This window comes from Echeneis naucrates, chromosome 9 (assembly GCF_900963305.1).
Source record: "Echeneis naucrates chromosome 9, fEcheNa1.1, whole genome shotgun sequence".
Lineage (NCBI taxonomy): Eukaryota > Metazoa > Chordata > Actinopteri > Carangiformes > Echeneidae > Echeneis > Echeneis naucrates.
In genome coordinates, this window is record NC_042519.1 from 14,709,409 (window position 1) to 14,735,276 (window position 25,868).

Consider the following 25,868-nt stretch of genomic DNA (forward strand, 5'->3'; position numbering starts at 1 on the left):
CAGCATGATAGTCCACCTCACACACAAGTCTGCCCTCCACCAGTCTCAAAAGCAAAAGTGTAAAGTATGAATGCTATGTGTAAATGTGTGTGTGTTCCAGTCTCTAAGTCTGTAATTATTTGAACGTGTGTGTGTGTGTGTAAAGCGAGGCTACTCAGATCAGACCCATGGGGTAAATGGATCATGTTTGACAGACTTGCTGTACTAAAGCCATCCATCCACACATCCTAATATTGTTCTCAATGTGGCGACTTCTTGCCTCACTCTGAATGTGTGTGCCTGTGTGTGTGTGAGTGAGAGAGCGTGAAAGAGATTGTAAAGAGTGGTGTCTTCATACTTCATGTTGAAAATTTCTAGCTGCTTGTTACTGACACACTTCAGTTACGTTCGCCTTGAATTGTACTCAATGGTGAGGAATCCTCACAGCGACTCAAAGATTGAGCTCATATGTTAATGCAACCCTCATCTGTTTATATTCAGCCTTATGTTTGTGTCTCCTTTCTTTCTATGTCTTTTCATTTCCTATAAAACTACTAAGAGCCATCATCCTCCCTGTCAGTGTTAGCTCTGTGACTGAGTGAGTGTCTGAGGGAATTAGCAAATAGGTGATTTGTGCAGTCAGACTGACAGACATCTCTTTCTGTCCCAGTTTTCACTGTTCTGGTGACGTCTATAATTACAGACAGATGTTAGCAAAGTCAGAGGTCCCCGCTGGATCCCCCCACCTTCTCACACACATAAACACACGCACACACAAATTGAGACACACAGATGCAAAAAAAAAAAAAAAAAAAAAGCTAGACCGTTGCTTTTCAAACCTCCCACACAGAGACTACAACTCTCCTCACTCACACATACATGTGAGGATATGCAAGTACACACACAAATACAGAAGGATTCAGTTACATGGACCTCCGCCACAATCTGGACAGACACTGGGCCCACCACTAAACAGCCTCAAAGTGGAGACACACACACACACACACACGTGCACAGCCACACACAAACATGCAATTTCAGTTTGATGAATGAAATCAATAAAACTCCACTCTGGAAATCTGGAGCCAATGAGGACTGGAACAGAACTATTAGTGAGAGAGAGAGGCCCCACACGACTGAACTCTCTCTCACTTACACACTCTTAAACTCAGACACACACACATACAAACACACAGCCCAGCATACCTGTAGAGAAAAGGCCCTCAGCGCCGGGATGGGGATGAGGGCTGCCATGAAGAATGCTGTAACATTACTGATGGATGTGAGTGCCACGCTGGCCCCTGTCCTCTTCAGACACTCCCCTGTACGGTCCTGACAGAGAGAAACAAAGAGAAGAAGATGAAAGCAAAAGCAATAAAAGTCATCTCTTCTAGCCAAAGGCATACGTGTAACCGTTGCGATTATGTACAATTATCATAATACTGATATGACTGACAGTGATTGCAAAGTTTTTGACGCCCTGAAGGACTTGAACAATCCACCTGGGCCTGTCTACGTCTGTCTGAAGAGTGGAGGAATAAGAATGAAGAAGAAAATGACAAACATACTAATGCATTTTCACTGAACTCGTTGTTTCTGAACAACTTTTGATATTTTGTATCATAAGTACACCAACTGTGTTGATATAGTATGAGCACACTGGTAGAAGGTTTGGCATCAGTTGGATGAAGATTTGAGGACATGCAGGACCACACAGGGAGTGTTTGGAGGCATGTGCGTCTTCACGCGTGTTTGTGTGTGTGTGTGTGTGTCTGTGTGAGACGTGAGATCAGGTTCAGCTCTGTTTAGTTTTCATCTCAACCACACAAAGGAAGCTGGGGGGGTGAGGGAAGCATAGAGACGAGCACTATAAGGAGAGGGAAGGAGGGGAAAACAAAAACAAGCAAATACATGCCTGTGTTTTCCCCACTGGAGATGAAAAGTTGTCCCGCTCCACAAAAACACACACACATACCCGCGTGATTGCAAATTTACACTCCTATGACCTTGCTACCATCAAAGTATCTTCTTTAAGTCCCTAAGAGCATACAAAATACTCTCACATATATAAATATATATATAAAATCAAACCACATTATACACATCTGTCATGTATTTAAGAACCAGTCATGAGTATTAATGTAGACCAGTGACTTAATATTCAGGGTGTGATGCAGACATTAGTCATTATAATTTATACTAACTCGTGCCAAAATATGTACAACACACAACAAAAGCTTTGACAGATTGCACAAAGTAAAATTCGATGTTGCAAAAACAAGAATTGTTATCCAATACAGACAGAGATGGTTGCAGTTCTGTTTTCACAAAAAAGGAACACATTTAACATGGCGATTAGATAAGGTGTGTGTGGCACATGTTGTTTGATGCTACATCACAGGCACAGACAGGCTTTCACACATTCCTCTATTTCGGAGATAAGATAGTAGGGGAGGTGGGGGTACAGGGGGAGTAAAAACGGGTGATTGTGGATGTTTGCCTCACCTCGAATGGGATCCTCTTGTTCTGTCCAGTCTCGCTGAAGGCATGAGCAAGGAGGAAAACGTCATCGACTCCAACTCCCAGAGCCAAGAAGGGTAGCACCTGCAGCACGCACAAAAACCTCATGAGCTTCAAAAGCCACAAGACTCATAGCAAAAAAAACTAAGAGAACTAAAAAAAAAAAAAGAAAAACCCAAAACAACAAACATAAGCAAAATATACAGCAGATGTTTAGTCTAACAAAGCTCTGATTGACGAACAACAAAACAAAGGCTTGCAAAGCAGCCATCAACCTGTGTTACCTGTGTGGTGGCCGCGTTGAAGGAAATTCCCAGCAGAGAGCAGAGTCCCAGGCCGGCTGCCACAGACAGAGTCACCAGCAGGACGCCAGCCAGCCCCACGGCACCCTGGGACTTGGCACAGTCCCACCGCAGCATGGTCAGACACGCATAGGCCAGCTGCACACGAACAGCAAGCATGTCATTCACTTATTAATCAACCTGTTGCGTGTATAAGCTGGTCAATACAATCAAAGCCCTATTGTGTGTCTGCTCTCACCATCAGCAGGTATCCGCTGGCGACACGGATGACGCTGATGTCAGAGAAAGACTTCAGGATGTCCTCGAGAGTGGTGGTGGTGAAAGACAAGACCTTCTGAGACGAATTCGCTGCCACGCTCTGGAGCACCGCCTGAGGAGGAAGAGAAGGACAGAGAAGGAGGGGGGACAGAAAATAAAAACAAATTAGATAGAAGAAAAGAAAAGTGGACAAAAGCCTCTAATGATCTAGAGTGACCCTACCGTCACAACGACCAACTGAGACCGCCTGGTTTAACAACAACTCAGTCACAGCTCCCCATTTTAAATAGTCAGAAATTATGTTCATTTATAATGTACTGCTGCGTCTTCTGTTTTTGAACTATAGCAGTACGCCGCTCCACACACACAAATAATCAAATCCAAAAAAACCTGCATATATCGGAAATGTCATGATTCACAACCAGGGGAAGATCAGGTGAGTAGGCTGCAGCGCAAGTAGCACACCTGAGTCTCATTTCCTCCCCAGCTGTCGCAGCTCTACCTGGTGCCTGTAGACACGCTGCAGATTGTCCAGTCGACCTCCTGGTTCCTGCTACATCATCTCCTGCGATCTATCAGGTGAACCGTGGTTCACCCGCTCAGCCTGACTGATCACCTCAGATCTGCCCCTCTTCTCCTTCCCGGTCTTCCTCCCTCGTCCAGACCCCCGCCTTCACTGCCTCCTGGCCCTGCCCTACAGCTGCTGGTTATCCCATGCTGCCTCCGGCCTGCTCTTCAGCTCCATTCACCTGTACAATAAACTTGGTGTACCTGAATTCTGTGTTCTGCTTTTTGGTTCCTTATATAATCTTCTGACTGCAAATGCGAAACAACTCTCCAAGCATGACTCACCCTGACAAAATCACTGATTTCCAGCAGAATATATTTTTAAACCCTCTCATTAAAACGTCTCCCTCCATTTTCACAGTCTGCCAGAGGAGAGAAATGCATTTAATTGATTCAACCCAAGTTGCCCAGCTTGGGAAGTAGAGCGGATTGCCTTCTAATGGGAAGTCAATGGGTCGACCCCCTGCTCCTCTGTACATTGTAAATATTAAAGTGGTGTGTGTGTGTGTGAATGGCTGGATAGGACTAGGCACTCTGAATTGCGCTTATGTGTTATATAAATGCAGCTTTAGATGACTGATACGCTGCACTTGGGTCTGTTGTCTTGCCGCCTTGATGAATAAGTATTGAACATGCAGTAAAATACAGTATGGCTCCTGGTGTAGAATCTCAGCCCTGAATAATGAGCTCTGCCTCTGTTTGTAGGAACTCAAGTTTTATTTGGGAGAATGTGCACAGTACCACGACCCATCCTCGCCGTCTCCCACTATCTCAGGGCAGACAGATGGCTTCAGCATTGAAATGTAGTAACTGCAGCAACACGCAGACACGTCCAACACACACACATGCAATTTGGCTTCTTTCACTGCCATTGATTCAAATATTGGAATAAATAATCACACTTGTTTTTTAATCACTGATTCCTGAGCCCCAAGATGAATGGCGCACAGATACGCACTCGTAAACACACACACACACACACACACACACACACACACACACACACACACACACACACACACACACATATACACACACAAGGTCACACCATGTCGAACAGAGGTTGGGGCCCCCAAAACAAAGACCAGATGATGTCACACATGAGCCACCAATGGGGCCACAGCTGGGAAAGCAATTGTGTGTGAACTTTTGAGTGTGCTTGCATGTGTGTTTGAGCGCGAGTACGTGAAAGAAGGAGAAAGAGAGAAAGAGCAAGAATAAAAGCAAAAGAGAGGAAGAGAGAGAGATCCAGCACTCCCTTAATGTATTCCAGACATGCTCTCCCCCCTTGCTCCATCGCTCCTCTCTACTGAGCAGCGAGAGGAAAGCTTTAGCCATTTACCACACACCTACAGTGGTTGTAATATCTATCAAGGGCTCAGGCTTTTGGATGAGGCCTTTCCATGTTCACCTGTATCCGGCCAGTGATTTATAATGTGGTTGTTGAGAATTTTTTTGGCTCAATTTCTTTTCCCTTTTCTCTCTCCTTGCCCCCTTTTTCTGGTTCACTCTCTCTCGCTCTCTTTTCTCTCATTTCAGAGTGCTGTGGCCCTTACCTCAGAGTATCTCCTCTGCCAGGCTTCCAGTATGGCTGCGGCCTTCTCTTCATTCCAGTTAATGTGGGAAACCTCTTCATAGCCCCGAAAGTGCTCAAACATCTGCTTGGGAGTCATCAGCTGGAACATGGTCTGTAAGGCCTGGGCACTGGAAATAAGGGAAGGAGGGAGGGCGGCAGAGCGAGAGGGAGGAAAAGATGAAAAAGATGAAAGGAGGAAAAAAAAAAAGTGGGAGGTCACAGAGGTGCAAGCTCTCACTGGCAGCATCAGGTTCACACTGGAAGATCGATGAGGCCGCAGGAGGTCTCTTGATCGTGCAAAGAACACATCAACAAGGTTTGAAAAGTGGACTTGTTAATGAGTCAGATGAATCACCAAGTACTGTTGTTTTCTTGTTCTCATCACCAGCTTTATGTTAATCCAACCCAGCCCATAGGCAGGCAGTGCAAGCTTTAAAGACTTATGACTACATGCATAGGTTGTTTTGTTTTGGAAAAGAACACAGTACACCAAGAATGCCAAACCACCTGGGAGATGTGAGAAGCAGAAAAGGTGGAATAATACCAAAACCTCATCAGCCAAACACACCAGACACTCAAAATTTGCTTAATTCCTAAACCAGAGGTTGCAGAACAGAGTGTGTGTAAATTTAACTCAAGAGTTAAATCAAGACCACAGCACCTGGAGCACGTTGGACAGCAGTCATCATGAATAATATTGTCTTAAGTTCACCTGCTTGTTAATCATAATACTGTTCCATCTGATTTGACTGTAGACCCAAGAACTCAGATGCCAACAGCCATGAGACATGCTCCTTTTGCCACATGCTGCACAGCACAAAGGTCCAGTTGTTCAGATGTCTAAATTATTCATAGATGGCCAACAAATAACCATTGTTTGTGTTTAATATAAAATGAGGGTTGTCTTTTGATTATCAGACCATTCAGTCTATAGACTGAAAAGACTATAACGAATAAATACTATCTAAAGTCCAGAGAAAAGTGAACAAATCCAATTTAATTCGGTATAAAACATACAAAGTTATACAATTAATGATAATTAATTATTAAGCTGTTACTTTAATCATCACCTCAGCTCCATTAATGATTTCCGTTTAGTCTAAAGTCACTGATCCTATCTGTTTATTTGTTGAAACACTCAAAACTCTTCCCTTTCTTTTATTTCACTGCATCCTCTTCACATCCTGTACTCTCACAGGTACGATGAGTTAGGGGTCACCGCTGATGCTCTTAGTACTGAAGCGGTATGACAATGGATATAGTTACCTACAAAAAATACAGAAGACAATGGTAACTTTGTTATCCATTGCAATGCTGAGCCAAAATAGCATTAAGGACATTCAGATCTTGCTTTCACTCTAACTGAAACCCTGAAACGAAACTGCACAAAAAATTAAGAAGGTATTGACCAAATATGATATTGAGAGGATCATGACAGAGGAAGTGCTGGATCTCATGAAACGGGTATATGATTCCGACCTGATCATGTTCTGAGGCATCCCTGTGTGCAGCCTTAATGTGCATATTAAGAAGGCAAAAATCGAGCCAGCCTATATATTTTTAAGTGACCAGATTTTAATGCACCAAATGACGAGACATGAGTTGGTCGTTTGCTTAATGAATGTGATCCCTGTAATATGGTGATAATCAGAATAATGGTGGTGGTGGCGGTTAGTCAACAACATGTAGAAATTTAGTGCCAGCAGTAACACACACGCTCAGACACACACGAATAGAGGCAGGCAGGCACGCAGACACCCTAATGACCCAAACTAGCCAGGAAAAAAAAAACACAACCACAAAACAAACAACGCACCCCACTGTACTATGTGATCAGTTGAGTGTGTGTGCTTGTGTGTGTGTGTGTGAGTGCGTGAGAGAGATTTGCTGTTGTGTGTACATGCATGCACCAGTGTATCAGCAATTTAACAAATAAATGCTCCATTAGCAAAATGTTGGATAACTTGTGAAATTCCAGGAAGTTTCTTATAAAGCGTTTATACTTAAGGTTTTATTTTTCCATGAAAATACAATAGAGGGGCGGACTAAATGTTATGTGTTCTCTTATGAAGGCCACACAGTTCATTTCACACATAAAACTTCATATATGTCCACAGATACACTATATAATCTATAAGGTTTGTGCTGCAGCTTGTGGTAGAATTAAGACCATGTACCTCAAATGACTGTATATTTGGACAAACTAGCGAGGCAATGGATCATTCTGTACATGTGTGTCTGTCTGTGCGCGTGCGTGCGTGTGTGTGTGTGTGTGTGTGTGTGTGTGTGTGTGTGTAGAAGTGGGCAGTGTCCAAGCAGAGCAGCCAGAGCTGAGCAGGAACAGCTGGAGCTCAAAGATTTCACTGGAATCTGCTAATGACTGCAAGATTTACAGCACACGGCGCACACGCACTCATGCACGCGCCACTTCGAGAGCATCAAGGAAAGAAAATAAAAAAATTTATAAAAAAAAACTAAACAAAACACAAAAAAACAGTCTTTCCAGTGTTTATGAGGATGTGCATGTGTAAGTGTGGATATGTTACCTGAGCAGGGGTCCGCTGCCGTTCTTGGTGGTCCCTCCTACGATCAGCTCCTCCTGCCAGTGCATGTACTTCCTGGACAGGCCATGGCAGCCGCCACTTAGGGCGCGTGCTATATCGAATGGCTGGTGCAATAAAATGAACATCCAAGGAAAACATGTGTCAGCAACTAATTTATAGATGTTTTACCAAAAACATTTAAATGTTGCGTTTATACACAGACATCAGGAGCCAAAGCTGCAGCCTGAGTGTCTACCTTAGTTGAGTTCTTATTGGGCGCTGTGAGGGGACAGTCGGGGTCAGCAGGGTTCAGACAGGGTCTATCCATGTAGCCGTGTCCAACGCCTGCCTTTTCCAACATTTCCTCAAAGACTTCCACTTGGAAATTTGTCTTTCGCAAGTCCTCAAGGAAATCCTTAGGGTCAAAGTTAGTCCACTGCAGGGGGGCTTTACCTCTGCAAAGTTAAAAGTAAAAAAAAAGGCAACATTTTACAATCATCTTCAACCATGTCCACTTCACTTCAAGGCTGAGTATTTGTACTTGCAGTCATCTGTACCACTGATAGCATCTTCAAAACACCCAGGTTGCAAAAACATTAACATCAACTTAACGTCATCTTATTATCTGTTTTATTGGTGTTGCTATGGTCCACTGTGCGTTGTGCTTGTTTTGTTGTTCACAGACAAGTTGAACTGGTTAGGCTGATTACATCTCTGAAAACACTGAGTTTTGGAGGACACGTGTTTAATTAAACATTGATAGAGTTGGAAAGAGAGACAGAAACAGAGAGGACAAAGTGTTCAAGTGTGGATTCCGCATGTGCATGTCAGTCCACGCTTACCTCCAGATTTACGCCAAAAACACGAATAAGAAAAGAATAATTTCCACATCCTGAGAGACGCGCCACGATAAATGGAGCCCAATTTGCATCATGCAGTGGCACAGTGCTAAATTCCTGCTCCAAACCAGTCCTTGTCCCTCTATGGTCTCTGCCTCACACATTCCAGTCTCTCTTTCTCTGAATCTCTCTGTCATTCAGACTACATTGTATGTGCTTAACCAGGCTTGGGTTATTATTCCTAGCCTCCCAACCAGAACATAGTAAAAACCTTATTTACCATCTGAGGGAAACACACACACACACACACACACACGCACGCACACTGTATTCACATACTGAAGGCAGCAGATCAAGATGATCCACACTCACACATTAATAACACACATGAATTGCACTGATGGCAATGGCACACATTATGTACATGCATGCAGAGGTAAAGGTCTGCTGAGTATTACTGTAGCAGCAGGCCATTAGCAACAGAAGGGCCAGACAATGGTGTGAGGCCCAGGGCTGGAGAGAAACTATCGCCAGCGATACGCATGCCAGCAACCACTACAATAGAGCCTTCAGAGGGGACGGGTTCAGGACAAACACGCACACACACATGCACACTCGTTCTTCTGTGGTGTGTCTTTGGATGGGCTGAGCGTGTTTGGGCAGCCTCTACTTAAGGGGCAAAAACAAGATCTCGAGATCCAGATCACCTCCTCCTTCCTGCTCTCTCTGTCTTGAAAACAGCTAGAACATACCGATACTGTTACCATACACGCTCACTCCATAACTACGACTCAGGCCTCATGGTGAGGAAAGCTGTATGTGTGCCTCGTGATGATTTAAAAAAAAAAAAAAAAAAAAAAAAAAAAAAAGATAATGGTGCTTGAAAGGGATACAGCAAACTACTGATGCGCTGTGTTGGCAAGCCACTGGGCCGACACATCATAAAATACTAATTCTGTCTGGTAAAAAGGAGTTTTGTGTACTTACGGGAGATAGAACACTCCGGAGTGGAGCTTGGCTCCCTCCCAGAAACAGTCCAAAGGGGTGATGATGAGGCAGGGGTGTAGCTTTTCTATAATCTAATTGGATAAATACAGCAAAAGAGATATTTACCGACACTGGGAAGTGGACATGGAAGGAAGCAACTGACAAAAAGTATTGACTGCATTGGTAATGTTTTGATGACATAATATAAATGACTTCACAAACTCATAATAAACCTTTTAATTCTTACCTGGTCCATTAAATTAGATTCTGTTACTAGTTCTCCTGATTTGTAGCATAAGTGTTCTAATTTCCATATTCTGAAAAGGAGGACAAGACAGTATGTGTTCAGTTCTGTAATACCTGTATAACAGCTGGAGGCCCTCAGGCCACACCGATGATAAAAGAGAATGATTAGAAAGTGGTAATAAATCTTTTGTCGTCATGAGGTACTGCTAGCCAAAACACACCTGGGTATGTTGTGCATTTGTATATACTGCAGACATGAGCATGGATGAGACGAACAATATGTTCGATACATAGGGTTACATAATAAAATACACAGATAAACAATTACTTCAGTGTCGTCACATTACTCCTCAGACTGAGCTGACGTGAACTGACCAGAACAGGAAACTACGATGTCTGAAGCCAAAATAGACAAGACTAATAAGGGCGTTACCTGTTATAAAGGTAAACATGGACTCTGCTGGCTCGGGTAGCTGACTCCAGGTGCTGCAGAAGAGCCTCCACCGTTAGTACATTGGCTCCCTCCTCCCGTGGCGTCTGGATCATCAGTTGTGGATTAAACATGGCCTCTTCACCGATTTTCTGCCGCGTGTACTTCAGCTCCTGGTTCACACGCCCACCAACTGGATTTCAAAAAATAAATAAATAAATAAAACAAAAGGCGAAAAGTGTTGAAACCAAATATCCACAGAGTTACATGTATGCATCTGTGCAACATCATGCTACCATCATACTGATTTAAAAAATATAAATATTAACCTTTTAACTTTCAATGACGCGTTATCAGACAGCACTTTGTTTACAGTGAGCTTGTACCCATGAAATGTCAAACATCCCCACTCCTTTGAACCAAGAAGACTAACATCACTGCAACAAATCCACATTTCACAAAAAACAGCTCAATGTTTCTGCTCAAATTTGCTAACAAGTCAGCAGTGCCAGACCACATTGACTGCATATGTGTGTGACAGTAAATGTGTGTGCGCGCGCTTGATAAAGAAGAGAAAGAGGCTCTCTTCCAGGCTTTGCTCCCAGTATCGTGGTGGGACTAAGCCCTGTGCGTGCGCTCTAAGCTCTCAGCTAGCCCGAGCTACAAAAGCAGCCTTTCAGGCCCTTTAGCTGCCCTGCTCCACCCCAGCACAGCCAAGACAGGCCTGGCAAAGTCTCTCTCACAAACACACGCACACACAAACAAATGCAGGCAATTGCAGTCATGCAGGCATGGACAAACTTTTGGTCAAATAAAATTGATGAAACTATTATTGGTATTTTCACACGTTCCACACTGGAATTGGATTCTTCAGTTCAGCGTGCATCTGGCTTACAAGCAGAGGATATTGCCCCTTCTATCATCAGTGACTTGAATGTTCAGTGAAAGCTCTGGCAATTTGAAGTCATCTTCTTTCAATTGCTCGCTCACACACACACACGCACACACACACACGGAAAAATGCCCAGTGAAGGAGCTAACTGCGTGAAAAAAATCTGTAATTTTATTATGCCTTAATCCAATTGAACAATTCTGCCCAATTCATGCAAGAGCAGGCATAGATTGAATATTTTCACCCCATTGTAATGGCATTAAAGCTGAACATAAGCATGCCTGTTCTGCTGGGCTGGACCACCCAGTCAGACCAATGGAACAGGGAAGGAGGGGGCCATGTCTTGGGGCATTAGGAAAACACACTTGATTTCTTTTTTTCTGGACCCAAACAGCATTCCCATCTGATCCTGTCTGAAGGCATGTTTATAATACTCATCATTAATAGCAGGCCCGGGCTAACTGGAGCGACATGCTTTTCCACTGCTGCGCCAGTTACACCGCTACGTTACACGGGCTCTCCCTTCAAAAGAGCAGGCATGGAACTGATTTAGATCTGACGCACGCTGACAGTGCACTAACAAGTCGACTTGTCCGCTACACCGTCAGTGCTCAGGGGGGCAAAGCTCGCCCCAGGCTTAGTTTAACTGCAACGCCGAGAGGAAAAATACGAACGTGAGCTATGCACAGTAAGGTGTCTACACGTGTGATTGGCTGAAAAAGAAGGTCGCCCTCAGAGCTTGCCGCTCATTCTGAACTCTTTCCAAGTTGTAGACTGCCACCCAAAGACATCGAGTTTCCAGCAAGTGGCAAGGAATGGGACAAGTTAAAGGAATGCACTCTCTCTCTACAGGAAACAGCACATTATGGCCTCAGGCTTAGAGAATTCCACACTTCACGAGGTTACAGCGTTTTGGGGTCAACACTCACACAGCCTTGGGGTGAAATTAACACCCCAGCTGGACCAAGAAAATATGCGCGAGTGTATATGTGTGTGCGCACTGGCGTACATTGGAGCATGTGCAAGAGTGTGTGTGTACACACAGCTGTGTTTCTTCAATGACACATATTCCCATATTCCTTCTCCTAAGAAAAACTGGTTGACCCCAGCATGTGTTGATATCTCCAAGGTGTCCTGCTCCACGCTCAGCTGCTCTGTCCTAAAACAAAGTGTCATTGATTTTAACATACTTCTCATACTCGCTCTAGTTCTTGCTGTTGTATTCATATTATATCCAACCTACATCACTCTGTCTGCTTTCGACTTAGAGAATTTTTTTGGCTCTTAGATGGGAAATTGCGAAAGCTCAAAGTGAAACCTTAAACATTCTCAGCTCCTCTTACAGCCAAAAAATATGAAACTTAACTCCAAATCTCAGAATCCCAAACCAATTTGTGAATCTCAATCTGGGTGTCATTTCTGTCCACAGATTATCAACAAAAGGATTTGTCAGCTAAGAAAATAATTACCAGATGAAATCAAAAATGAAAATTGTTGCAGGCCTGATCATCAGCATTTCTGTACTCCATACACATGTGAGGAGGAGGGCCTGTGTAAGCATTACTGACAGAAGAGTGATGAAGAAGAGAGGAGAAGAGAAGCAGACCAATGTGTGTCACTGTATTTGAGTGTGGGTATTCAGTGTGTTGCATAACATTAACCCCTGGTCCCCCCTATTCTCAAAATAGGGGAATGGGGGACTGTGGGGAAGAAGGGAGAGTAAGTAGGTTTCTAAGGAACTAACATCGCCCCTACCCTCCTTTCAATCCTGACCCCCCCACCCACACACACACACACACACACACACACACACCCTCTTTATACTCTCATTTTCTCTCTCTTTGCTCTATTCAGCTCTTCTCTGTGATTGGCCGGATCATGATGGCAATCAGCCTGGCCCCTCTGTCAAAGACGGCCCACCCCCTCTCCTCTCGCCAACTTTCTCTCCTCTCTGTGCAACACACACACAGAACAGCGTAGCCCCACCCCCCGGCACATCTCTTGATGGCTGACAACGGAAGCATCTCGCACTTTCAAGGAAAACAACTAGTATAAGTCCTGAGTGTGATGCCGCGATAAAAAACACACATTGCTCCTACCACAACTATGAACATTATCATCTATCCAGTATCTCTATTAGAACATTTAGACAGGTAATAATAATAATAATAATAATAATAATAATAGTCTTTTACCTCTACTAGCAGCAAACATATAATAAGACGTTGCTACATGTAGCTGAAACGATTGTTTATGTTATCTCTGAGAACTCATGCGTGCATTGGTGGAAATACGGTACGTACATGTGGCCGAACACATCTTTGTGTGTGTGTGTGTGTGTGTGTGTGTGTGTGTGTGTGTGTGTGTGTGTGTGTGTGTGTGTGTGTGTGTGTGTGAGCAGAGAAAGGATTAGCTGGATTAAGCTCCCTCTCAGCAGGGGCCCCCTGTGGTGAGGAGGAAGCCCCCCCAAAAACCAGGTCATCTCTCTGCCACCAACTCTCCAGCGACCTCCCATACCCTGTGCTCCTTTACGCTGCGAGAGGTACAGAGGACACGTACATGAGGCTGCGATTTTGGAAAGCCATTCCTACTAAACTGCTACTTCAATCAATTTGCCTGAAAAGATATTCTAATGAAGGTGAAAAATGGAAACAATAACTGATCCCGGCTGCATAATTCTTTCTGACATGGTCTTGTTTGTTCTTTAGCAGTCAGTCTGTTCAGGTTTCCCACTCACGTCGCCACCTTCACAGTTGCCCCCTTTGCATTTCTCCTACTTCCTGTTTACCTCTTTTTCAGCTGCCTCTGCCTGTCACTGAACAGAGCCTGAACCCACCTGTTCCCTTTCTGAACATCGCTGCTTCTACCTTCTACCATCTGCTGTCACCCTGTGTCCAACCCTCCCTCCATCTTCAGATCTTCCTGTCAAGTAAATGTCGGCCACTTTGTATTTTTGATAGATAGATACCTAATTTATCCTGAGGGAAATTCATCACTGTTCGTCACTGTTCTAAAGTGACAAAACATCTGGCTTAAGGCACCAAGAACTGATTGTGTGTATAACGTATTAGTCAGTATTCAACCGACATACAGATAATCATCTGCAGTAGAAGGAAAGCAACATTGTGGCCTATCAATATTTACTGTTCTTTTCTTCATTTGTCAAAACCGCAAAAGGCTTCCACAACAGTCCCATTTGTGCCATGCCATTGCATCCTCTCTCTGTTGTAGTAGCAGTGCAAGCAGACCAACAATAAAGCCGCAAACACAGCAGTATATAGAGCAGCGGTGGTAGTTTTCAGTGTTGGCTCTGCAATGCAGGTGTGCACACGGCCACAAATTTGTGATGAAAGGCCGCACTGAGAGCCGAGACCCTATCTGACCCACGGTGAGCCCCCTTCACTCTCCTGCTCTCTCCCCCTCATTCCATTTTTCCCTCGCTCCTTTCAGCTTTCAAAGAGGCGGGGGCTGCCACACAGAGGAAGGTTTAAAAAAAAACAAAAAAAAACGCAAGGTAAATAGCAAGGTGACAACTGAAGAAGAAAAAAAGTGAGAAGATGAAAGAGAGCACAAGAAAAATGACAAGAAGCACAGACAGGACGTGCAGCTGTAGCTGATCGTCTCCTCGTGAGGCCACACACCCCCACCAAGGACCCCCGACCCCTGACACAAATGTGACATCCCAGCTGCCACCCCCTCCAAGCACCCCCACCACCACCACCACCTTCCTCTCCGAACCTCACACCCATACCACCAACCCTCACCCCCCAGCTCCAGCATTACCATATGTATGGCTTCCCTCGCCTCTGATTATGCTAATCACCTGTCCGGCCCCTGCAGTCCCTAAAATGGGTGTATTTAGCAGTCGGCTGGCTCCCAATGCAGCTTCCCCTGGGCCCGAGGTGTACATTCACACACTCCTCAATGGGCAGATTCTTCCACGTTGCTGCCTTCATTCAGGTCCCACTTTACCCTCCCACCAACCACCCCCTCAAAAAAAATCCTATTTAATGCCAACGGATTCAGAGAGCATTGGAAAGAGTAGTAGGAGAAGAAAACGCTGACAGAAAGTCCGTGTTTTTAGCATGTGTATGCATGGATAAAACCAATGGTGTGAAGCAAGTGATGTATTAACTGTTATAGATGGCTGACAGAACATACAGGGAGTGATGCTGCTGTCAATGAAAGTGTTACAAAATATTTATTTTGAAATAAATTTAATCTCATGGCATCTCTTTCATGGACTCCAGTTATGTCGGGGAAGTAAAAGAATCTCATCCTGTATCTCCTGCCAGTACCTGTCGAATTCAAACAGGGTGAGCCCCCACCCTCCACCCTCCACCCTCCCGCTGCATCGACTGTCCCCTGATTGCTGATTGGCCCACAGCCCAGCCATAACATGAGCCCGAGCAGCCAATCTCCACCAGCCATCTCTGTCATTTCCTGTAAAGATGGCCCCTGATTTAAGGTACAGCAAAAGCACAGTTATGAAGTGTAGAATAGAACACACAGAAACAGGGAGTGTGAATGGAAGGAGAAAATGAAGATAATTATTTTTAAAATCATGCACACAATTTAAATGGTTCTGCACTTGTAGTTGGAATTCACCAGGCCCCAAGACCACCCTGCTGCATCTTCAGACTGGCCTAAGTGCAGTACTCAGTTTAAAACTTTTTGCCCTGCAACTACTGAGGAGGCCACAACTGATGATGATCAAGAAGCTATTCACCTACTTTGTCTGTCTGCTCTGGTTTTCGACATTTAGTATTCATTGTTTAAAAAAAATGTATTAAAAATGGCCAATCCCAAGACAAGGAATTTTATTCTGACTGTAAAAACGGCTCAATCAGTAAGAGAAAGGCTGCACATTGCGTTAAAATATGCAAAAAAGTTCCTAAAAGTTCGAGGAAAGTGAACAGTTGGTCACCGGGATCAAAGCTTGTCTCGTGGCTCGTCACACAACATTCTGTACTTTCCAGAGGAACTGAAATGGATCAGCACACTTGTTGAAAGCTTTAAGAACTTTATTTGACTTTTGAGGCACATTGCCTTGTTTTTTGTTTTTTTTTTAATCCTGGCCATAAATGTTGGATGTGAAAATCCAAGAATCAGTAAGACAATGAAAGAGAAAAATTACACATATGAAGTCTTCTTGTGCTTCGTAACAACAGCCTGTCACGTCAGGTCAGAAGTATTTTTCTAGTCCTGAATGCTTCAACTTGGCTTCTAGGACAGTCTCAGAACGGGACACTGATGCATACTGACTCAATCAGGAGCGCCAAACCTCTCAATTGTCTGAGAGAGGAAACATTTTATATCGCTGTATCTTCATGCCGTGTCTGTGGTACGAGTGTAATTACTGCTACTGCCAGATTCTATGACGTTCCTCTGTAGGAATTGCAATGAACTATACAGCTAAGTACGTAACCCATGTGTGCCAGAGGGGCTAGAAAAATTCCAAATGACACACACATATACAGCTCGGAGATGTTTATAGTATGTTTGCAAGAAAAATGATCTGTGCTGCAGCCTGAGAAGCATCAATCCACACCCCAATCTCTCTCCTGGAGCACGGTAGGCACTGCAGCCAAAACACAAACACACTACCGCTACTATACTCCTGCTTCTTCCCTCACTCCGTCTTCCCCCAACAGATACACACACACACACACACGCACACACAATCTCCCTCTGCTGTTTTGTACTTTCTCCACCCCTCTGGCAGTCAGCACTCTGACTGAGGGAAGAGAGGAAAGGGGAAGAGGGAGGGAGGGTTAGGAGGGGAGGGAAGGAGGGAGGCCAGACCACCCTGCTCTCATGGCAGGGCTGAGTGTTTACATTGCCGTGGCTCACTCTGTAATACATCTGGCATTCTGAGGCCACTCTCTCCAGCCAGGAACGGGGGAGTGGTGGTGGAGGGGAGGTAGGAGGAGGCTCGGGTAAAGAGAGAGACCTCTCCGGCAGAAAGGAAAAGAGAGGAATAGGAGGGGGAGAGAAAGGGAGGTAATTCTCTCCGCAGTCTCCTGTGGTTGGTCATTCGCAGGGCTCTGGTTTTTGAATAAGAGCGCCTGAAAGAATGCAAAATGTAAACAGAGAGCTTGGAGGCATCTCAGGATGTCGTTTGTGAATGGGAGTGCGTTTGCCCCCGAGAGCCTGCATACGCACACACAGCGTGGCCAAGAAGCAAATTCATAAAAGTTATTTCACATTTACTCTCACCAGGTAGGGCTGATACACACAAAAGTGCTTTCAAACGAGGGGGCGCAGAGCTTGAGAAAACAACACTGTAAGTCTGTGTACAGTACCAGAGGCGCAATGTTTCCCTTCTCTAAATCCCTCATCAGCTAGCCTGCACTTTTCATCAGCTCATAAAGTTTAACACAACACACTGGAATGTTATTCCTTCTATGGAGGTTTAATCCTGTTTAGAGGGAGCTGATAAACGCAAATGTAATTGAGTCCAGTTTAGCAAAATGTAAAAAAAAAAAAAGCGCACAATATGCAAACTCACTTATGTAAAAGATTGACTGCAAAAAAGACAGTGAAATACATACGGAGAGATTCCAAGTTTTTGTTTTTTTTTGTATAAAATAGTGACTGAAATGTAGCCCATACATATTAACTCACTTCCAATCTAGGTCCATGATACTGCCCTGCACTGATAATATCTTATTGTGCAATAATATCATTTGACAGCATCAGCAACATATTTTAAGTCAATGGCTGTGCCTGTCAAATACTTTTTAAATGATCAGTCAAAGAAAATGTTCAGAGAAAGAAAAAAAAAAAAAAAGAAAAAAAAAAAGAGTCCAAATCTGTCAAAAAAAAGCTACTGAGATTTTTACACTGCTTGTTCGCGCCTGAATCGTTTTAAAAGAGCATTGACCAATCATAAAATTTCAACATTGACTGACTGTCTAGTGGCTTAATTTCATCAGTCTGTGACACTTGTTTTAAGGCCCACTTTAAGGCCCTGCTCTCCATTCCGGGCAAAAATACTGGTTGTGGGCACATTTTGTGTTTTCCATCTTTTTGCGGCTGCTGAATGAAAGCCGTTGGAGGTAGGGAAGGATGAAAGAAGAGAAGAAAACAAATGAATACAAAGCAGAAACCAGCAAGGAGAGGTTCATCTAAATGCCATGCCAGCCCTGGTCAACCACCTCCTCCGTCAAAGAACCAAAACTCGCATATGCGAATGTGTGAGCGTGCACCAATGCATTTATCGATGCTCCATCAAAAGCCGGATAATTAAATCATGCAAACCACAATCCCTCGAGTGGAGACACCACATTCAGAGATGAGAAAGGATGTCAAAAGTTCTTTCGCATGCACTCAACATTACGCTGCTCCCTTCTCCACTGCCATTACCAGCAAAACAACAAAACAACCACCAACTCTGTCTTGATCACACTAGATCCAAAACAGACTTGCAGGGCAGGGACTGGGTTAGAAAGGATTTTGAAAGCTCAATGATAACAGGAAGAAATAGCTTTTCAGTCAGAATGACAATATATCCTCAACATTTAGGGATGACAAGTTTTTCTGTCTTTTTTGTGTCATTCCTCAACATATATTCAGTCATTAAGAGAGCACTGATGGAGCCTTTACAGAAAAAAAATAAATAAATAAAAATCAGAGATTGATGCAGAAACTTATATCAGATTGACTGCCCTCTGCTGGAGGACAGACATCAGAGATTAAATTCAAATCTTAGAAATGAAATACTGATTCAAATTTTTTTTTTTTTTTTTTTTTTACATGGGCTCCATGAGATTAATTCATATAGACATACACGAATGCCAACACATGCACGCATGAACATATACAATATGCAAACAAGGCCTGGTGACAGCTGCGACTTCTGCTGCATTTCTTCCGACCCCCCCCCCCCCCCCCCCCCCCCCCAATCCCTCCCTCTGCTGTGAGTCTTCACTCTGCACCCAGGCCACAGGGTGAGTATCAGGTGAGGTTTTAAATAGCGGGGCCTCTACAAGATGACCTCAGGGTCTCAGGGGTCTACCCTCATGGCCCCTGGCCTTTACACTTATGCCCCCCAAGAAAGCTCTCCAGGAGCGGGGGCCTCCCCACAGTCTGTAGACTTGAGACTACAATCCATAGCCCTGTGTCCCGGTCCGGGCCGTAAATCTGGGGACCTTAAACTCATTTCAACTTGAATTGCTCACACATATCTCTGTGTGGCTCAGCTCAAGACCACGTACAATGAAAACAAAAGACATCTTCTGAATGCTGCAGGCCCCCATCCTCTCTTCAGGCGACACTAAAGCTACTGGCAAACCACAACTCAGCCCAGATTAGAGCGCCGCTCAGGCTCGTCTGCTTTACCCCGAGTTTCAACTCCAACCCCTTGGCCAAAGCTGTAAGCTTCAAAAGCCTAATTTCCAAATCTTCTTCCAACCAGTACCCTCTTCCACCATCGTCACCTTATAACGATTCAGCAACATCCGAAGCCCCACGCCCAGCACAGAGACAGAGCAGAAGAGTGTGGGTTGGTCCTACAGGAAGGCCGATGTTTACTTGATACTGTTTTAATTAGAGGCAGCCGATGCTGCTATTTTCTTTACAATTTTGCCTGTGTTTGTCTTAACCCAGAATGCCAAGGGATGGCTCCATTTTCCATTTGTGGCCAGGAGGAGCTTTAAAAGGGACTTATTCCTCTCCGCTACATCTCTGCTCCCCCGAATGTGGCTTATAGTTAATCATCACAACATCATCGAGAACCATCTGCGATTTGAAACCAAAGACGGGCCTGACGTCGAACACAGGCCAATAAGCATGTGCTCCGATACGAAGCAAAGCACCAAGAGGGCAGCTAGCCACATTTGAGAGTAGAGAGAGCAAGATAGTAGGCCACAATACTACAACTTCCTGTTTCGGCTAATGACTTCCCGTGAGCATCACACGGTATTTATCCCAAGTGTGGATGTAATCTGCCTCCAATGCAAGCCAATTCATTATCACGTGGCGTCGGTAGGGAAAAAAAAGGTTTAAAAATGCACAAAACCTCCTGATATGCGCTCAGAGGATGGACACATTCGCCCATTTTGGCTCCTGTGTAGCTCACCCTCAATTAGTCTCTGTCGCTTTGTCTCATAAACAGAACTTCCTGTGTCTGAGTGTTTATAAACAGTGCTGAGTGAGCACCGTGTGAGAAGAGACAATCCCTCCAAAAGCTACAGCACGTGATGGAGTGTAGGATAAACACGTCGGCTGACTCTGGTTGGCTGTTAATGGTGGTCTGCTGGAGACCTCAGCCTCCTCAGCACAGCCAACCAACAGGTGACGACGGACAAGAAATGAGATCTCAAACGCACAAAAAGCTCCACTCAATGGCGAAGGAATTGAGAGATCTCATATGGGATGAGTGTATTCTATGCGTGTGTGTGTTCGTGCGTGTGTGTCCACGGGCCACACAGCTTCCAGGCGGGGTCGTCCATGGGTCGTCTGCGTAGGGCAGTTCCAAATGAAACATAAACAGCCACTCTGTCCTCTCCTCCTCTCTCCTCTTTTTCCTCTCGGACGATGGGCCAGTCCCCCAGCACGGCCCAGCACAGCGTTCCACGGTCCAGGCAGAACTAATCTATCCCTCAGCTGTGCAGTCTAATCTAAACAAACACGTCTCTCCCTACCAACATCTGGAACCCCTCACGTAGCGGGACCGAGGAAACCACTGCAGCCCGACCTCTTTGTCAGTGTCTGTGTGTCAGTAGAAGTCACAGTGAGTCCACGCTGGAGATGTTCACAAGACTGTCAGATTCAGCATTAGAGCCAACTGCTTCTGTCGATTAATGGTGGAAATTCTATAGAAGACATCAGCGAGTTGCTACTATTAACACGTTACATCCGATGTAATGTCCACAAATGATTGATTAGTTTCTGTATAATCTGCAAAAACACAAAATGTACAATAGTGACAAGTGGGTGGGAGCTTTTAGTTTCACATACTTAATTAAAATTACTTTAAAAAGAAGGAATGCTAGAGCTTTTTTTTTTTTGGTTCTGCTGTACTGAAATTACAAAATGCATCTATACATCTATAGAGACACAAACAACTGCTGCAGTGTAATGTGTCTTTCTGCTTTCTCTCTGAAAGCGCAGCTCCAAATAATAGGTTTGGCAAATTATAGCTAACTACACCACATCCAGAACCCCTTCCAAATGCAAGGGGAAATACAGCGAAATGGTACTCACACATTTCCCATTTCGTTTTGTTGTCTAAAAACAGAAAGAAATTCAATTCCTAACGACATGAAAAGGAAATGGTGGTACCACTAAGAGCAGTTCCAGGCAAATGTTCAATTATTCCCCTTTTACAAATAACTATGAAATGTGAAATTAATCAACTTTCTGCTGGCTGGTTTTTTGATCAACCAAGGTCAAGCATAAGTGTCGGCAGTTATCGGTAATGCCTTTACTGTCATACAGCGTCCACACGGTCCCCCCCGTCACTGTCTGTCATACACATGGTCACAGCCTGATGTGTGAAAACAGTGTGTTCAGTCAGGAGTCCTGTACCCAAAGACCCCCCCCCCCACACACACACACACAAACTGCTGCCAACTGCGCCTGCACCACAACATTAGGAGAACATGCTGTCTGTCAGTTCGCTGCAGCAGCACGCAAGGGACGAGCCAACCCGAGGAAGAGGTGGGGTGTTTGATCCGCGCACGAATCAACCTGCTTTAATGTGCTTGATCTCAAATCATATTATTTGAGGGAGGGTACTTAAGAGGGGGGAGAGAACACAAACGGCAACCCCACAAACAACAACACTGCAAAAGCACTTTTTTTTCTTTTTCTAGACCCCCCCTCTGCCCAAAAAAAAAAAAAAAAAAAAAAAGTTATTCAGTTTCTCAGCAGCAAATCTGCTCCTCCATTCATGACTCCCACAACACACTCTAGCACTAAGTGCAGGAATGTGGATCAAAGGAAAGGAAAAAAGCACAGCCCCTTCCCCTTACCCCCTCAAGCACCACCCATAAGCACAGTTCTCCTTTGCTCAAAAAAAAAAAAAAAAAAAAAAATCTTCTTCGTAAGTTGTTTATTCAAGGAAACAGTCAGAACAACAAGTGAGTGGCCCAATCCACTCCACAAACACAAATTCCTGTCCGCGCTCCGCTTTTTCCCTGCAGCCGGAGAGACAAATCTTTTTGGAAAGTTGAGAGCTGTCCAAAACGGGACCACACACAGTCTCTGAGCATTCAACTGCTGGGGGCAGGCAGACACACACTCGCACACACTCACACACTCTCACAAAATGGCGGCTTTGACAAAAATTTCCTCTACCCCAAAAGCTGCTTATGAACTTAATTACAACTTTGCTTCTGAGCTGAATTACAGTGACTCCTTGCACATCTTGAGAATGCGTCTAACGTGGTTTGGAAAAGCTCCCAGTGTGTTCAAGTGTGTGATAAATAAAATGATTTGCATGTTTGACTTGGTCACTTGCCAGGGCCTAAACAATAAACAATCCCCCTGGCTTGTCCAGTAGCACCCACAAATGCCATCTTCTAATGTAAACCCACTGATGCCCTTCAAAGTGTGCAATCATCAAACTGTACACCTCCAAAGCATTGAAATAAAGAATAATGTTGGCATCTTCCACTTCAAACACAGTTCAATGAGAAACAGATAAATTGGATTAAACACAGTCTACAACCAATCAGCATCTTACCTTCAACCCAGAGTTTCTCCACATCCGTCTCCAAATTAGCTGCCCGTAAGCCCACAGCGAAAGCTCCAAAAATCATGAGGCCCACAACCAAAAACTTTCCGCAGTTCTTTTGTATGTAACAGCCCAGCCTAAATAAAAGTCTCTGGAATTTCGCTCTCAGCCATAGAGGGGCTTTCCTCCCAGTCGCCTTCCCCTACAAGAAGACAAGAGTTGGGATGTTACTGTCAATTTACGCCGCAAAAACAATGAACTTCTTACCTGGATGGGTGAAACGGCAGGGTGTGAGGGAAAAGGTTTACGGTCGTACAGGCAAAGAAAGAACCAGTGCAGGTGGTCCCCAGTGTGTTTACGTCCAAGAGCCTCAATGCATTTAATCCACGAGCCCCAGTGTGGACCAAGGAACCTCATCTGAGGAGCCTTGTTATGATTCACCGTGAGACTGCAAACGTTTCTGTGATTTAGGTTTAAATGTAAATAGGAGGCCTGATCAAAATAATGAAATACACATCACTGTGGCACTTTTAGTGACTGATTGGCCAGAAAAACCACCAGAGAGTCCCCAGAGTGTGAGGAGACATCTTAAAAGGGAAGGATATCTTCATCCCCAGCAGGTCACCCATACACAGCCTCGTCTATTTGTGTCATTTCACTGCTACAGTGATGACTTGTGAAGATGCTGATCTAAAAAATAAAATAAACAGTGCAGGTTTGTGTTGTTCTGTGCCACTGGAGGGAAATAACAGAAGATAGCCGTCAAGGAACAATTATACAGTAGGTGGCCTTCTGATAATACGCCTCCCCTGTGTCTCTATCTCACACACACACAACGGCCGATCCTGCTTTGGACGCAGATCATCCCTTTAAAATGACACCCATAGTCCCTGGATGGGCTGAAGAACACCTTCAGGTGCAGTATTGACGGCTTAAGGAGTCAGTGTCACTGATGAAGACTAAGTCAGCATCAGCACAGCAGACTGGAACATGAAACACCCTGAAATGATAAAACTCACAAACACCACCAACACACAGCTCCACTCAGTGGAGGAGCCATCACATGGATGTGTGTGTGTGTGTGTGTGTGTGTGTGTGGTGGGGGGGTCTCACAGAATTTGTGAACGAATGAGGGTGGCCACATGGATTTCTTGTCTTTCTCCTCTCTGTCTGGCACACAGACTGAGTTTGGACTCGGCTCATGTGCACACAGACGTCAGGTTGGATGTTATGAAACAGTCGGTGGTCGTGTTGACTGCGGTGGGGGGGGGGGCTGCGTGTTTCTGGCCGGTGAGTGTGTGTGTGTGTGAGTGCGTGTGTGTGTGTATGGGGGGGGGTGCACAGACAACTTATGTCTAGCATCCTACAAACAGAAGCCGGTCGAAACGATAAAGGGGTGCAGATAAACAAAAACCAGCTACTTTCGGATACTATAACCTTGTGCCCCCCCCCCCCAGCCCGTCCCGTTACCTAGCAGCGACATGGGCACCGTTTGGACAATTTTCTCGGCTGAATACAATGAAATCGGGCGCACACAGTTGGCCCCCCACCACCAAACCCCCAACCACCCCCCCTGCTAAGATGAGAGATAAGCACCTCGGATATTTGCTCCAAAGCGAAGCCCGCATCGCAGTAGCTCGGCCGCTGCAAATACTCCAAATCCAGCGGCGTGCTGCGGGCAAAGTTCCCCCTGTTCCTCCGCGTCACTCTCGGCCGATCGGGGTCTCTGTTTTCCTGCTCGGAGGGCGCACTAGCAGCCGAGGCCATGTTGCGGGGACGGCGTTTCCCACTTTAGAGTATTCCCCCGAAAGCGTGCGGCGATATCCCGAGGCGGCAGAGCTTCACTGTCGGAGATCTCACACCCGCGAAGCAGCAGGACTTCATACTCCGGTCGGAGGCGGCGAGTCAAAGTCTGCGCCTTCCATCCCAACATTTCGTGATCCGGAGGGTCTCCGCCGCTCCTCGGAGGAATAAAGGAGGTCTCTCTCCCTCAGAAGGCGAGGCTCGCAGACCGATTCCCATACACCAGTCTTCGGCTCAGAAAGCTCGATGGTCGTGGCATTCTCGCTGGGATCGATGTGGTCTTCCCCTGGGCCGCGCGTCACGGCCGACTCTGAGATTCAATAGAAGAGGAGAAAAGAGCTCTCTGCATTTGGAGGCAGTGAAGGAGGAGGGGTGGAGAGAGAGAGAGAGAGAGAGAGAGAGAGAGAGAGCAGGAGGAGGGGGGGACACAACGGATCCCGCCTCTGGGGCTGTCAGATCGCAGGACTTTCTTGCATCTGATTGGTTCCAGAAGGGCAAAAATTACTCAGCAAACACGACTATTATTAGCTGCTTAGCAACAGCTCACTAAAGTAGAGAGACCACCCAGGCCGGGAGACCTCATGTGTGCATCTCCAGCTTCAGAAGGGGGGGGGGGGGTTCACAGGGTGTCCTGCCCCATGAGGGAAGGAGATTCTGGACAGGAGGTATATGCATGGTGCATGGTGCATGGTGCATGGAGCATGGAGCATGGAGCATGGAGGGGGGGGGGGGGGGGTGTCAAATTTCTAATTTTGAGTTTTACCTTTATTTTTTTAGCAGATTACATTAGTTAAAAGGCAGGTAGCATGTCTTACCAACCTTTAAAAAAAACGATAAAAGCCAAAGATGAACTAGAAATAAAACACGTGGATAACCTCTTTGTCATCATAAAGACATTTAAGTAAAGCAGTGAAAGGCTTTATTCATCCTCCTAACTAATTTAATCAATGCAGTTTATTTATACGGACACAGCGGAAGGTTTTCAGTGCCCAGTGTATGGAGCTTCGGTAACATTTCACACGGAGCTGTTGCAAAGACAAATGTACACAATATGTCAACAAGTCTCCGACGGTGTCCTCTGGAACCTGCAGCTTATTGCTGGATATTTGGTCTGTTCTTCAATCTGTGCTATTTCTACAGATTTTTTTTTTTTTTTTTTTACCATTTTATTGTTTTTCTTTTTTTAAAGTGAAGCTGACCCGTCTACAGCCAAGGATTGAAATCTTAACAAGCAGTCCCATCT

The 25,868-nt window shown here is 45.0% G+C and overlaps 1 protein-coding gene across 4 annotated transcripts in view; it reads right to left on the minus strand.

Annotated features, from left to right (window-relative positions):
• ptch1 (patched 1) overlaps positions 1-24,941 on the minus strand; it is a 45,837-nt gene extending 20,896 nt beyond the window's left edge. Inside the window, exons 1-12 of one of the 4 annotated variants that reach the window (XM_029509777.1) lie at positions 24,419-24,941; positions 22,832-23,024; positions 10,251-10,440; positions 9,819-9,888; positions 9,572-9,663; positions 8,002-8,200; positions 7,749-7,870; positions 5,183-5,330; positions 3,040-3,171; positions 2,784-2,939; positions 2,485-2,583; positions 1,186-1,311 (exon numbers count right to left, since the gene is read on the minus strand). In XM_029509777.1, coding sequence (XP_029365637.1) covers positions 1,186-1,311; positions 2,485-2,583; positions 2,784-2,939; positions 3,040-3,171; positions 5,183-5,330; positions 7,749-7,870; positions 8,002-8,200; positions 9,572-9,663; positions 9,819-9,888; positions 10,251-10,440; positions 22,832-23,024; positions 24,419-24,589 — 1,698 coding nt within the window. In that variant the 5' untranslated portion in view covers positions 24,590-24,941. Of the gene's footprint in view, positions 1-1,185; positions 1,312-2,484; positions 2,584-2,783; positions 2,940-3,039; positions 3,172-5,182; positions 5,331-5,440; positions 5,490-7,242; positions 7,630-7,748; positions 7,871-8,001; positions 8,201-9,571; positions 9,664-9,818; positions 9,889-10,250; positions 10,441-22,831; positions 23,025-24,418 lie in introns of those variants that run through there. The other 3 variants (XM_029509778.1, XM_029509780.1, XM_029509779.1) reach the window with 3 other exon arrangements.
• Between the last annotated feature and the right edge of the window lie 927 nt (positions 24,942-25,868).